At 38.7% G+C, this 13,718-nt stretch overlaps 1 protein-coding gene across 6 annotated transcripts in view; it reads left to right on the plus strand.

The window, feature by feature from the left end:
- MEIS2 (Meis homeobox 2) overlaps nucleotides 1-13,718 on the plus strand; it is a 226,344-nt gene that overhangs the window by 13,266 nt on the left and 199,360 nt on the right. For all 6 annotated transcript variants that reach the window (XM_004578190.4, XM_058666096.1, XM_004578188.3 and 3 more), the window contains exon 7: nucleotides 3,804-3,918. In XM_004578190.4, the coding sequence (XP_004578247.2) occupies nucleotides 3,804-3,918 (115 nt within the window). The remainder of the gene's footprint in view (nucleotides 1-3,803; nucleotides 3,919-13,718) is intronic.

Raw genomic sequence — 13,718 nt, forward strand, 5'->3', positions numbered from 1 at the left:
TGCTTTTATATTAATTACAACTTGCATTATCAGCTGTGAGTCTGTAGCGCAGCAAATAGAAAATACTGCCCCTGGAGACCTAGCTTCTTGTATCTATTTTCCATCTCCTTCTATTGTGCTGCACTCAGTATTCACTGCTTTTCTCCTAGTAACACTGCTCTTTAACACAATTACGTAAGAGCAAGAAGAGGCCCATATTTGACTCTCAATTATTAAAGCCACTGGGAATAGCAGCGTGTTCACTGCTTGCCCTCGGGTGTCTTGCTGATACTCCAGGCTGGAGAACTGGATGTGTCTTGTGGAATGCCTATACCTGCGTGTTCATTTACACACATGCACACGGAGAGCACTTGTCTTCATTTTTCTACACAGGCCATGTGTTTTTACATGCTTTCGAATAACTCTTTGGTTTCAGGACTCACTAAACTTCTGCATGTAATTTGGCAGAGAGCCAGGCAGTTATTCTTGAAGGATGTAAACTTGGAAACTATCTGGTAGGACATGGGATGGGGGAGGAGTTGAGATACAAATATTTCAGTCTAAGGGGAAAAAAATCAGTACTGTGGGTAATGGGTCACATAGCTTAAATTTTTGTTTTTATGACCAGAGATTTTTTGTTTGTTTGTTTTTAAATTTGTTTATTTGAAAGTGTGATGCACACATACATATACAGGAGATACAGAGAGAGAGAGAGAGAGAGAGAGAGAGAGAGAGAGAGAGAGAGAGAGAGAGAGAGATCATGCTTCCATTTACTGGCTCATTTCCTAATGGTTCTCAACAGTCAGGCTTGGGTCAGGCCAAAGCTAGGAGTGCAGAACTCCATCCTGGGTCTCCCATGTGGCTGGGAGGGATGCTGGCACCTGCTCCATCATCTGCTGCCTCCCAGAATGTTCGTTAACAGAAAGCTGGACAAGGGAGAGCAGGACTTAAACTTTGCACTCCAGTATAGAATGCAGGCATTCCACTAGCAGCAGCTTACCATTGTTACCGTGCTATAACACAACATCTGCCACTTAACAGCCAGCTTTTTGTTGTTAATAAGATCACTGATATCTGTCATTTTGAATAGTTCTATCACTATCATAGGAGAATGCAAACGACTTGGGGTAGCTCCTCAGCCCTGGCACCTGGCAGGGTTTGCCTTTTCTTCCATCTTTCAAATTAAATGGATATCTTGTGAGACCTTTTAGTTTCTGCCAGTCTTTAAAACTAGACCATAGTAATTGAGACACTCTATGAACATAAACATGACACAATTCCAGGAGAGCGTTTTGAGGGGTGAGGGTGAGAGGAGGCAGAATGGTGGGTTACTTAGCTGAGTAAATTTGTAGACCGGTCTGAAAACCAAAGACCCAACTTCTGTGGAGAAACCATCTATCCTGAAAGTCCTATTTGCTTGTGTGGCTCTTTTTCACCACTTTACTTTAGAAAACATCTCCTACAATAAACCATCCAAAGTAATACACTGAATTATAAATTCATGAGGCCTGACTTTAAAACTCAACCCAAAGAAGTGTGGTCAGTTTTAGGAAGTACTTGCACCAGTCCCTTTGAGTCATTGCAGTGCCTAAACAGAATGATTTTCCCCAGCATCATTGAATGATAATATAATAGCAATTGGATGACATTTGTCTTAAAACATAGTTGAGGTGTTAGTGGCTAATTATTGTAATTTTCATAAGGGGTAAGGAGCTTTTCTAGTAGCCAGCTTAATAAAAAGCCTGCAGTGCTTAAAATTAACACCACTTGTTCTGTACACAGAGAAGTTTAGCTTAGGTGAATATGTTGTACTCAACTGCATTTCTAAAAGAAGGCTCTAGCATGTGTTGTTGCAGGACTTAGCTGTTGCTATACCATTATTATGCTATGCTATACCTTTTTCTCCCCTTCCCTCAGCCCCTTCCAAGTAATTTTTCCTGCTCTTTATCTGATTACCGTCCGGCAAACAGCTGGCACGAAGAGGCGGCAAAGCTTGAAGAGCTGTATTCTGTTTGCCTTTAGCATGAAACTATTGGAGCAGTTTCCAACTTAGAGAAAAAAGAGTTCAGAGACATGTGTTTCTTAATACAGACAGCTGAGAACCTTGGTTTTTATATTATTCCGCTTAATTTAATTCCTTTGTCTACTTTCTTTTACTTATCTTTGATAGATCTATACCTGTATTTATTGTCATGAAATAACTGCTCAGGGTTTTCACTTTGAATCAGTTGCTTGCCTGATGATAGTTCCAGTAACATTATTTGATAGAGATGATATTAATCTATAGACATCTGAGTTACTTCATCATCTATCAAGAATGCCAAATATTAATTTACAATCAATGTGTAACAGATCCATAGGGAAGAAAATAAGGCTGTGGGTTTTTTTCTTTAAAAAGCATTGTTATTTCAAATAAAGAGTATTTGCCTCATCTGGGTTTCTTATTTTTATATTGGTAAGACATTTTATGCTTTCTGCAAATTACAGAATTTTTGTTGAGAAAAATAAGAGATTTTTTGATTAAATTATATAAAATGGCAACGTCACAGAATGATTTTCCGATGGCCAAGAGGATTGCATGTTAACTGTATGTGTGTAGATCTGTCTGAATTTTCGTTTCCTTCTGTTAAATTTAATTCTGCTAAGAAGCAGTAATCTATTTTGATAATTTTGTAACTTTGATTCTTTCCCCCTATTTCCACGAACGCCCAAAGAATTCACTTGCTAACACGTTTTCAGGCTTAGTTAAAGTTGCTTCATGCAGGTGACAAGTGTCCAGCTCTGGCCTCCAGGCTGGTCTTTTTTATATGCTGTTCCTACTCTCCATTTCTGCTGGAGGAAATTCCATCCCTTGCCTGCCTTCATGCGGTGCTGATAAAGTCCTTCCTGTACATTAGAATTCCTGTTTTCCTTTAAGCAACAGCAGGGTATTGGGAATGATCAGGAAAGGGGAGGAGAAACAGGAGAAGAATATACTCAGCAAAGTAGCTTGAGCTATAACTCTTAGTTTGCCTGTGTGTCCCTTGAAACAAGTGGCTCTTCCAGGAAAAGGTCTGCTCGGTGAATTTAAAACTGCCATGATGCTCTGGTGAAAAGTCCTGTCTAGCTTACTGGATGACTAAAGTCTCATATTTGTTACATTTAAAAATTAGTCACTTGTGCAAACTAAAACAGAAGTTGATCATTTATTCAATAGTGATGTGGTGATTGATATTGCATCTGCTGGTCATGTAATCAACCAGTTGATGACGATTTTGAGAATTCATATAGATTGTTTAAGGGCAATGCAGTTGAAAGATACGAAGGGCTGTTCTGTTCATTCCACAGCCTGTGATTTTCTTTGAGAGAGTTATTGAGTTTTGTAGGTACACCTGTCCTAAAGTACTTAACATGCAAGTGCATGGGGACCTATTTCTTGGAAGAGTGTGCTGTAGTTAAAATAACAAGTAAAAGTATTTTGTTCTTTTTTTGTGGGGAGTAACTTTTTAAAATTTGTATTTTATTATGTGAACAAGACTGTTTTAACTTTAACATTAACTACATTGTGGTTTAAATTTGTGTGTAATAAAATGTACACATTTGAAGCAAGTATTTCAGTTGGTTTTAATAAACGTATATACTGATATAACTAATCCCTCATCAAATTCTAGAGCATCTCCTTTTAAAAGATCTGAAAACACAGTATAACATGGTATGTATGTGTGCCCAGTTCCAACAACATTAATGTGTACCCTTTTTTTTGTCTTTCTCTGCACCTTTCCTCTTGGTTCCTCATTTACGGAAATGGTAACTGGAAAAATTGCTTCCTTGACATCTGACATCAGAACCCTTCATCTTGGCGAGACCACGATGATGCAACCTCAACCCACTCAGCAGGCACTCCAGGACCCTCCAGTGGGGGCCATGCCTCCCAGAGTGGAGACAACAGCAGTGAGCAAGGTAAAAGGTCAAGCATGTTCTTTGTGCAAAGCAGGCATGACTAAAATAACTACAGTATTTTATGGCATCAGAACATGTGCCTCTGTGTCAACAAGAGAGTGGTGGCAGGTTAGGGAGTACAGTCAGCTTCTGGTTAGGGACACAGTGTTTCATCCTCTTGAAAAAAAAAAAGGAAAAGTGTGTCTTCTAATCTTCACGTAGGCATTACAATAATTGATTAGTTCTGCCAATTCTCGTACAAATTTGGTTTTCTGCATTTCTGTGTATGTAAGAAAATGGAATGATAGCACAACCTCATTGCTGCAATGCAATGGTTTGATTCTATGGACAGGTTATTATCTATGTAAGATTGTCTCTAAGAGTTCTCTGTAGTCAAGCAATTGTGCCGAAAAAAAAAAACAGGATACAAAAAAACTGTTCTTTAACAATTCTGGAAATGCTGCAGGAATTTCAAAGCAATCTTGGAGAGATGACTTTTGGAACTATTAGAAGAGTGTTTTGCCCCATTTCCATTCAGCTGACATGGTGACTTTCACCACAAGTTCTAAAAATTAGAATAACCACAGGGTAAGCAGTACATCAACTGCCTATGTCAAGGCAGACTAGTGCAACTTAGAATAACTTTTGCCATTTAAAATTCACCTGTTGCACAAAGAACAATTATGAATTTGTAAGGGTGACTTTTACATGGTTAAAATGACCCTAGAGGAAGAGGCATTGTTGGATATGGGCCAGGAAAGTATATAGATTTTACTTTTTAATATTTTACGTGAGATGGTGTCTGTTCTCCTAGGTCTATTTAATCTCTTTGATGACTGTGTTTATGGCCATAATGTTTAAGCATTAGACAGGATTCCATGTAAGGGACAGTTTAACAGCTTGAGCTGAAGATACAGATACTAGTTGAAGGCAGAACATTGATGTAGGGTAGGTGTATTTCCTCCTCCATGTTTCTGCCCAGGGATTTATGGATTCCTGGGAATTCCAGAAGAATCTGGAAAAATTAATTTTCTAGGGCACCATTTGCTTATGAATGGGTCCAAAATAGGTTCCAGGTTTAAGCAAGTTGCAAGTGACACAAGGATGAATACTATCAAATGGTAAATTATAGGAGTCCTGAATTGTATTTACTCAGGTTTTGTATACTGTTTCAATTAGATCAGTTACACTATATATCAAAGGGACTAAATTGTAAAGCATTTTGAAGGCAATATCTCACAGATTCAATGGATCTACAGTGCCTGGGCTTTAATTGTGGTTCCATGATACAGCAGTGGACTTCTCTGGTGAAATCTGGAAAGCTTTGCATGGCTCCATCCTGCCCGATGCCCCAAATTGTGGCAATGCAAAAGGTGAAAAGTATATAATAAGAGAAACAAAACACCCTAAATATTGCAGCAAAGCCAGGAAGGGAAAAGCAGACTTAATGGTCTAATGAGGCTGTCTTCCAGAGACTTCTTGTGTGTGTGAGGCTCACTTTGACCTTTCCCTCTGCTCAGGAGCCCAGCGCTTCATTTTTCACATTCTTGCAATTACGTTAACGCTTCAAGCATTTCTGACTCCCAGTCAGCTAGCAACACCAGGCATAACTCAACACTGTGAGTTTTTCTCCTCTCTGTAGATTCATTAACAGGTCACCAAGGTCCCAACTGAAATTTAAAACTGACTGGTTCTGTTGGGTTAGTTGAGTTATAGCAAGAGAGATGGCAGGAAAGAGCCAGAAGAGAAGAGGGTGGGAGAGGGAAGACCCTGAGGTTTAGAGCAAGACACAGTTGTAGAAGCAACAAGCAAAGCATGAAATTTCATCAATTTTGTTTGTTTTGTTGTTGTTTTTTGTTTGTGTGTTTTTGTCAGGAGAGAGAACTTTGAGATTGATACACTGGACGAAAGCAATACACACAAACCCTCCACTGCGGGGTGGCTGCACCCACTAATCCAATGTTGAAGGATTTGATCCCTGTGGGATTTTGTTCCTTTAGTCATATCTCTGTGGGATTAAAGAATGGACATGGTAGCTTATGTGTAGGAGCACTAGGAAGTCAGTAGTTAATATATTAAAGTTGAAGAGGAAAACACTATGATTCCCATAAAATGGAGAATGTTCTGGCCTGGAGAGTTTCCTACCTGGCTTAGTTCATCAGGAGTGAAATCACGTGTGTTTGAATGCTCTGCCATTTCAGTGCGGGCTTCAAGTTTCGAAGGCCAGACTTGAGTGTACTTTGTCATATTCATGCCCACCCATATGAGTTTTTGAAGCATGCTTCCAAGATATTTTGTTATTTTGTCCCACTGAATTGTCCAGAGTAGCTTTCAGTGGGAAAGATTAATTATCTGCTTCAGGGCAAAGTCAACAGAAATATTGACTGAAATCACATATGCTTATCCTAAGTTAAGTCTTAGGGTTGGCATATAATGGAAAACCTGGGAGGGAAATTTATGTTCTTGGTATTAAATATAATGTTTCAATGGAAACCCAGTTTGCAGTTTAGAAAAGAATTTTCTTGCTTATTTAGGATTTATTAGCACAACAGGCATATGGAAAACTGTAAAATGATTCAGTTTCAAAACAAATTATGATAAACAAGAAAAACAGGGATGAATTATACTAAATACAATGTTTTCATACACATTTTAAATTAAACTTTAATAGCCATATGCTATAAAACAATACATGCATTTACGTTGCTTTATAATTTTTGTGAATGTTCGTGCTGTACTGATGCATACAAATCTTTACTTTGGAACCTAAAAAAGCCTCATTTTATGGCCTGATAGTGAAAGTGCTACAGTTACACAGGTGAAAGGTCATCTTTTCTTCCTCAGTATTTATGCACCAAACCAAAAGGAAGGGGGAAACCCATCACATTTAAAAAATATTGTAAGAAATAAACTTGGTTGTTGCTTTCAAAGAGCACATGCCTAGTAGTAAACTATATAAATATGAACCAGACTTCATTCACTCAGATTTCTCGTACTAAAAGCAGCCAAAAGGATGGCGTTTGCCGTGGTAGTCACATTAGAATGAGGAAGGAAATCTGGTTTTTCCAAGGGTGGAATTAGGGTGCAGGCTCCAGGCTCTGGGGAAGTAACTGGTCCTCTTTGTGTCTGATTTGCCATCAGTAAAATGGGGCTTGATAATAAGGCTTGGGGTTCCCTAATTCTGTAACCTGCTGAGTCAAAAGCTGCTTTGTATTTCATTGTGTATTTTGCCAGAGTAAAGACTAGGAAGCAGCCCCCTTGTTCCTAGAGCACTTTGAGAGCCCTAGATGAAAGGCACAATATATGTGCAAAGTATTATTATTATTGATGGGTTTGTGTAACTCCCATTAATGCTGATGGGAGTTACGCATGCGAATTGGCAAGAGAATAGACCCCTCAGTGTTTAGAGCACATGAAATTTACATTTTTTCCAGTGCTGTAATTGAGATGTTGACAAATTGGAGAATATTGATGAGCCTTTGTTTTAAGTATTTTGTGCCAAGTTTGTTTTATTTTTCCTGGTTTGAACAATGGTATGGGTTCAGCAGCAATGAATAGAAAGGGTAGAGTAAAGATAACTTTGCATTTCAATATTTTGATGTGCCAATATGAAATAAATTGTCTTAGGCAAATAGAATATGCTGTTTTAATCATTAGCTATGCATGAAAGAAAAATTGATGTTGACATCTTTGCTGTAAAATCGTTGTAATGGGGCCTTCCTTACAATTCATTTTTGTAAAATTCATTTTGTACATTTTGCAGCAATTGAACAATCCCTGCACTGTGAATAGGCAGGATTCCCAGAAATACCGAGACAGTTGGCCCAGTAACTGCTGAGCTCACACTGCACACCACACGCACGTTAACCATACTGTTGCCAGACCCAGTTTAACCTAAATATATTAGCATTCTAGCATATGTAGCTCTCTGGTCTTTCAGAACACAGGGTTCTAAAAGCTCATATACTTCACATCAACTGTGTTACACGGCTGCATGCATGCCCCTACCTGACTTCCAGGCAAAGCAGCTCGAATTCCGAAACTAGACACTGTTTATTTATTACATAGCTTTTCATCAATCACAGCGTCAAAATCTCTGAAGACCTGAATAGTGAATATGAAACCCTTATTGGAAAGCCAAGGCCCACAAGAATAGTACACTTTTGAGTTTACAATGTATGTGATGGTTAGAAAATAGTGTTTTCCCCATGGAAATATTCCAGTCACATATTTAAAGGAGGGAGGAAAACCTTCAGACCCACTTACTGTAGGTCTTGAGTATGTTCTACCGGGATTTCTTATTCAGTCTAGGAGAACTTAGTCAGTGGAATGTTTTCATAGTGGCAGCAAGCTCTTTAAAATAACCCTAAATACAATATGACAGATGCCATCTGGCATAATCTTTTTCTAGTTGCTTTTAACTTTATTTTCCTAGAGCTAAGTTCATCCAAAAACTGGTCACTTACTGTTGTGATAAATATAGTGACATTTCTTTTCCTTTCTGCCCCCCAAGTGTATCAAAACAATTCTGAGTGCTTAATTGATCACTGAACATTGCCACAGAAGAAGCTGTTGTGTGTGGTATACTTCGGTTACCTTTGCTTTCTGCTTTTTTTTTCTCTCAAAATAAAATGGAAGAGAATACCCATCCTATAGTCATCAGCAAGTACCTAACTTCTATTGATTTTCTTAGGACTTTCTGAATAGTAATCATTAGAAATAAAACCACATTTTCTCATTAATAAATACTCTAGAAGTATGTACTGTTGCCCATAAGTTCTTAAAAGCTTTCTGTAATTGCTGATAATTTGGAATAATTTCTTCATGTATGTAACAACTTATTTGAAAAACCTGGAGTTGGGATTTCCAGGTTTTTTTTTTCCTTAGTCATATAAGGGGATGTCTCCTGATGCCAGTTAGAGTTTAATTTAGAGTAGTAATTAAACTTGAATACTGCCTCATAAACAAAAGATAAACAATAAACCAGCCACGTTCCCTGCTGTTTCATAGCTTTCTTTCCCAGATGTTTTAGCCTGATAATTTTTACACAGTGAACTACCTAACATTGAGTTTTGTGGACAGAAGTTAAAAATTAGTTTCCTTTTTATGATTTTTTAATAACATCTTGCCCCCCCCCAAAAAAAGCACACAGCAAAATTGTGGGGGATTTTCAACTACGCGGGCTTTTTAAAAATTCTAGCAAAATAAGCGCTTTCTGCAGATGTGTTTTAAGGCTCACTATAGTTCTTTTTCTTAGGTACTGCTTTTTTTCTTTAAAATTAATTTAGGCATAAATGCCCTTCACACTTAATAATAGGAAGAGCATATACTTTTGTTTAAGCAGGATAGCTTGGCAATGGAGAATTTTTCTTTTTACTCCTATCTCTACTTCTCAACCCCAGTGCTTTCCCACCCGTAGTCAGCCTTTCTTTAATGGCTCTACTCTTCCTTGGGCTACAAGGGTTTCTCTGTCCAGTTCTGGCCACTGTCAGCCATGGTCTTTCTAATTGTCAGGTATGAGTTGGCCGTTCAATGCAGAAGCCATGTTATTTTCACTGGGTGGGGTAATTACTGAAAGCTGAGAATAGCGGCACTAAAGACAGAGGGATACTTTCATGATCCCATTAGCATAAGAGTGGGTAAATTATTCATGCCAAGTGAGGATTCTATGGGGAAAAGTATAGTTAATGCACATAGTTTTTAAATGTATCCCTTTCTGCTCTGAGACTAAATTCTTGTTGGAATCAGTTCTCAGACATTTACGGGAAAGCTCTGGTGGCGTGTTAGATGCAGTTCATCTCTCTCTGTTTGCAGCGCTCTCAATAGAGACCATCTGGCAAAGATCCAAAAGGTGATTAAACAAAATGATCAGCTCTTGTTGCTGTGTTACATGTCCAATACTCTGGATTAAAAAACATGACCTACGACAGTCAAGCTAAAGTCATGCCGCTCCCCCTTCCCCCTCCTCTCTCCGTATAAGAATTCAGATGGTCCACAAATATGTGTGCCATCTTTGTGTCCTTATGGCCCATAATCATGAACAGGTTGTGCAAATGGCTCTCTCTGTAGCACTGTCTGTTCCAGCAGCGTAGAAGCATTTCATATTAATTGGGTCAGTCTAATATTCATATTGACATGGGGAAAAATTACTAAAATTTATTCTTATAGCAGACAATGAATATGTGTGCTTTCTGCCATAAGGGAAGTGAAATCTGACAACTGGCTTGTGCAACTGATTAATTTTTCTTGAAACTGGAGAAAATCAAAGCTTGAAAAACTGTCATTCTCTGAAAACAGTGCACAACCCTTTAGAACTAAACAAAATGGATTGGGTTGGGGGGAGCAGTATGTGGAAATGAGTTCTGGTTTTAACGCCACAATCAGGGAAGAATTTACGGTGCCATTCGGAAGAGTCCTCCCTCCCCATAAACAAGCTGATAATCACAGGGAAGCTGACTTCCAGTTAGATTTTCTCCGTCACATGGATCAAGGTGTTTATATGCCCTCTTTGAGCTTTGGTATGTCACTGCTGAGCTGGTACATCTCATGTCAAATGAGAAAGTTTGGAAATAAAACGTTTTATTATGAGGAAATACTGTTATTAAGCAAGGTAATTTCAACCAGTCCTTTTACGATTGAATTAAGGTAAAAATGCCAAGATTTGTGACTAAGGGACAGATGTATCTTATCTTTGGGGGTTTGCACCAAATGCCAAGTAGAAATATAAATTGAACAAACCAGACATTGTGAGGAAATGATTGAAGAAATATTGAGATGAAATCTTGGAATGAAATATATATGTATATTTATAACAATGCTGTGAATTGCTAACATGTCACATTTGCATACGCCTGAGCTGTGAGTCTATTAAGGGGCAGTTTAATGTATGTTGGTTAAGGCACTCACTCCATAGACAAAACTATTACTCATTAGGTTATTCAGAGGTTTTTTCTGGCCAACTGATAGTAGAGGGTATATATGAGAACCAAATGTAAAGAAAAATAAAGGAGAAAAAAATTCTCAAAAAAAAAAAAAACTACTTGAAAACGTCACCAGTCCTTACCGGTTATCTCTTCTAAGAGGATAGCGAAGTAGTGGGTAAGCAACACATTCAGGCACAGGGTTCGGGGGGGGTGGAAGTGAAGTCGCCTAGAGTAGGTCATGCAGTGTGGCAGATGAAAAAGACCCACATAGCCTTAGGGGTCTTAAGGCTATTATAGGGCAACTCATACTCTGTTATCATGCTGATTTTTCAATTGATTTTTGGCTGCACAGCACTTGTTGAAACCCTCCAGAGCATCAAACACAGCCTTTTGGTGCTACACATTGTAATACACGTGTTCTGATTTTCCTTTCATTGTCTTTACTTTGTTTCTGAAGAATAGCTGTGACGATGCCATGTTATCTTGCCCCCTTCTTTCTTTATTTCCTTTTCTTTGCTGGTTCTATCTGCAGACACTTTGTGGAAATTGTTATTGCTTTTTTTTTTTTTTTTTTGGAATGGTGGCAGTAGTAGGAGAATCATTTCTTATTCATCTTCCTATGTTGACATTTGCTTTTTCAAGTGTAATTTGGGTCTTGAAAAATATTTTGATGTCAGAACAGACAATAATAAAAAGCAGTTTCATCAACAAAAATGTCTCCTTTGCTAGTCTTGTGCTTTACTATCATTCTAATGACCAGCAAGAAAGCAACGCAGGAGTTTCACTGAAATCTGGTTCCTTATTAAAATGAAAGTGAGCCCTCTTATTCTCACTGTATACAGCAAGGAAGTCCCTCAGCTTACAGAAAGTGAGTTCTTGGAAAGGGATATGTTACAAGTCCTAGAGGGATTGTGTCCTTGGCCTCTCGTCTACCTAGGGGATTCTCTCTGATGAAAACTCAGTCCCGAGAGCCTCCCTCCCCCCAGGAAGGGTTCCTGATTTTCTGAGGTACAAGGCCAGTGCTTCCTTCTCGGCGTCTCATGGAATTTCTCGTTTTCACATTACGTTGTAATAGAGTGTTGGATGTCTGTCTATCCCAGCCTTTGAAAAGTAGCAGTTCTCTCTTACTCAGCTGTCAGTGCACCAGTGAATCAATACACAGGTTTCATGTTTTCATCTTTTTAACTGTTCAAGGTAGACAGATCGGACACTGTTTTGTGCTTCCTGACTCTAATATTTGCCTGAACAGAAAGGACCTAGTTGGAATGTATTGACACTTTGGGTCAAATTCTGTCATATTTCTAAAAGATAAAATTATTTTGTTTCACTAGAATGTTGTTGTATTTGACATTGTCTTAAATAAAGCAATAGATCATCAAATCAAATTTAAAATTCTTTCAGCTGTTTGTAGGTTCTTATATTTTAGTATCACATTGTAAGGACCATCTTAATTTGAAATAGTACTTAAGATGGAATTTTCTTTATTTGTCCTTTAGCATTCTCTTAAATTAAATACACATGGTCTGAATTTGGAGCTGGAGTTTGTTTTCATTATGGTATCTATATAAGAAGGTATATATCGAGTTGTCTTTAAACGTAATGGTGAATTTAATAAGGAAAATTGCTTAATGTGGCAAATAGTTTCCCGTGATAAACTCGGGGTCCATTTTGCTTGTATTCCTTGTTTAAGCAGGGATTGACCTTGGGGGAAGTCATTGATCTTCCCACACAGGTGAAGGAGCCTGGAAGTAATTCTTGGATTTTTGGTCCCATGTGGTATTGTTGATTTCCTACACATGTCCTCCAACATTTCAAAGTTTGTTTTTGAGCAAATACAATTACCTTTGGTGATACAAGCAAAAGCTTGCAATGAATTCTTTTTCTTCTCCATGTGTTATTGTCTAGAATGTTGGACTATGAGTCTACAGACTGTGCACTGAAGTTATTATTGCTTTGAAAAGGGCACAGACCCAGAAGGCAGAGACATGGATTCAAATCCCAGTTCTCGTGCGTATCTGTTAGATATAGTTCCTCCATCTGTGAGGTGGAGAAAAAGCTTCAGGTTGTCTTTTAGTATTCCCTGAAGCAAAGTTCTGTGTTAGAAGCATACAATATTTCCTGGAAGCCATCCTCGACTGCTTTCCCAGGCCACAGGCAGGGAACTGGATGGGAAGTGGAGCTGCTGGGTTGGAACCGACGCCCAAATGGGATCCCAGTGTGTTCAAGGCGAGAACTTTAGCCATCAGGCCACCACACCAGGCCTGCATGGTAATTCTTTTGTTTCCCTTCTACCATGTCCTTTGCTGACACTAATTGGCTATATGACCTTGGATGCATCCCTTAATCTCTTCAAACTGGTTCACCAGTAAAATGAGATTAAATTAGATGACAGTTTAAATTCAAACTCCAAGAATCTGTTTATATTCGTGTTTTTTTTTTATTTACACTTTAGTATGGAAAGAGCATGCACGTTTTTCATCAAGAATATAGCATAAATATTTTTATTTCTTTGATTTAGAATATGTAGTGAGATCATAGTTTTGTTTCTTATATATGTGTGGGTTTTTTGTTTTGTTTTGTTTTGTTTTAAAGATTTATTCATTTTATTACAGCCAGATATACACAGAGGAGGAGAGACAGAGAGGAAGATCTTCCGTCCGATGTTTCACTCCCTAAGTGAGCTGCAACGGTCCGGTGCGCACCAATCCGAAGCTGGGAACCAGGAACCTCTTCTGGGTCTCCCACACGGGTGCAGTGTCCCAATGCATTGGGCCATCCTCAACTGCTTTCCCAGGCCACAAGCAGGGAGCTGGATGGGCAGTGGAGCTGCCGGGATTAGAACCGGCGCCCATATGGGATCCCGGGGCGTTCAAGGCGAGGACTTTAGCCGCTAGGCCA

The sequence above is a fragment of the Ochotona princeps genome, chromosome 6, assembly GCF_030435755.1.
Source record: "Ochotona princeps isolate mOchPri1 chromosome 6, mOchPri1.hap1, whole genome shotgun sequence".
Taxonomy (NCBI): Eukaryota; Metazoa; Chordata; class Mammalia; order Lagomorpha; family Ochotonidae; genus Ochotona; species Ochotona princeps.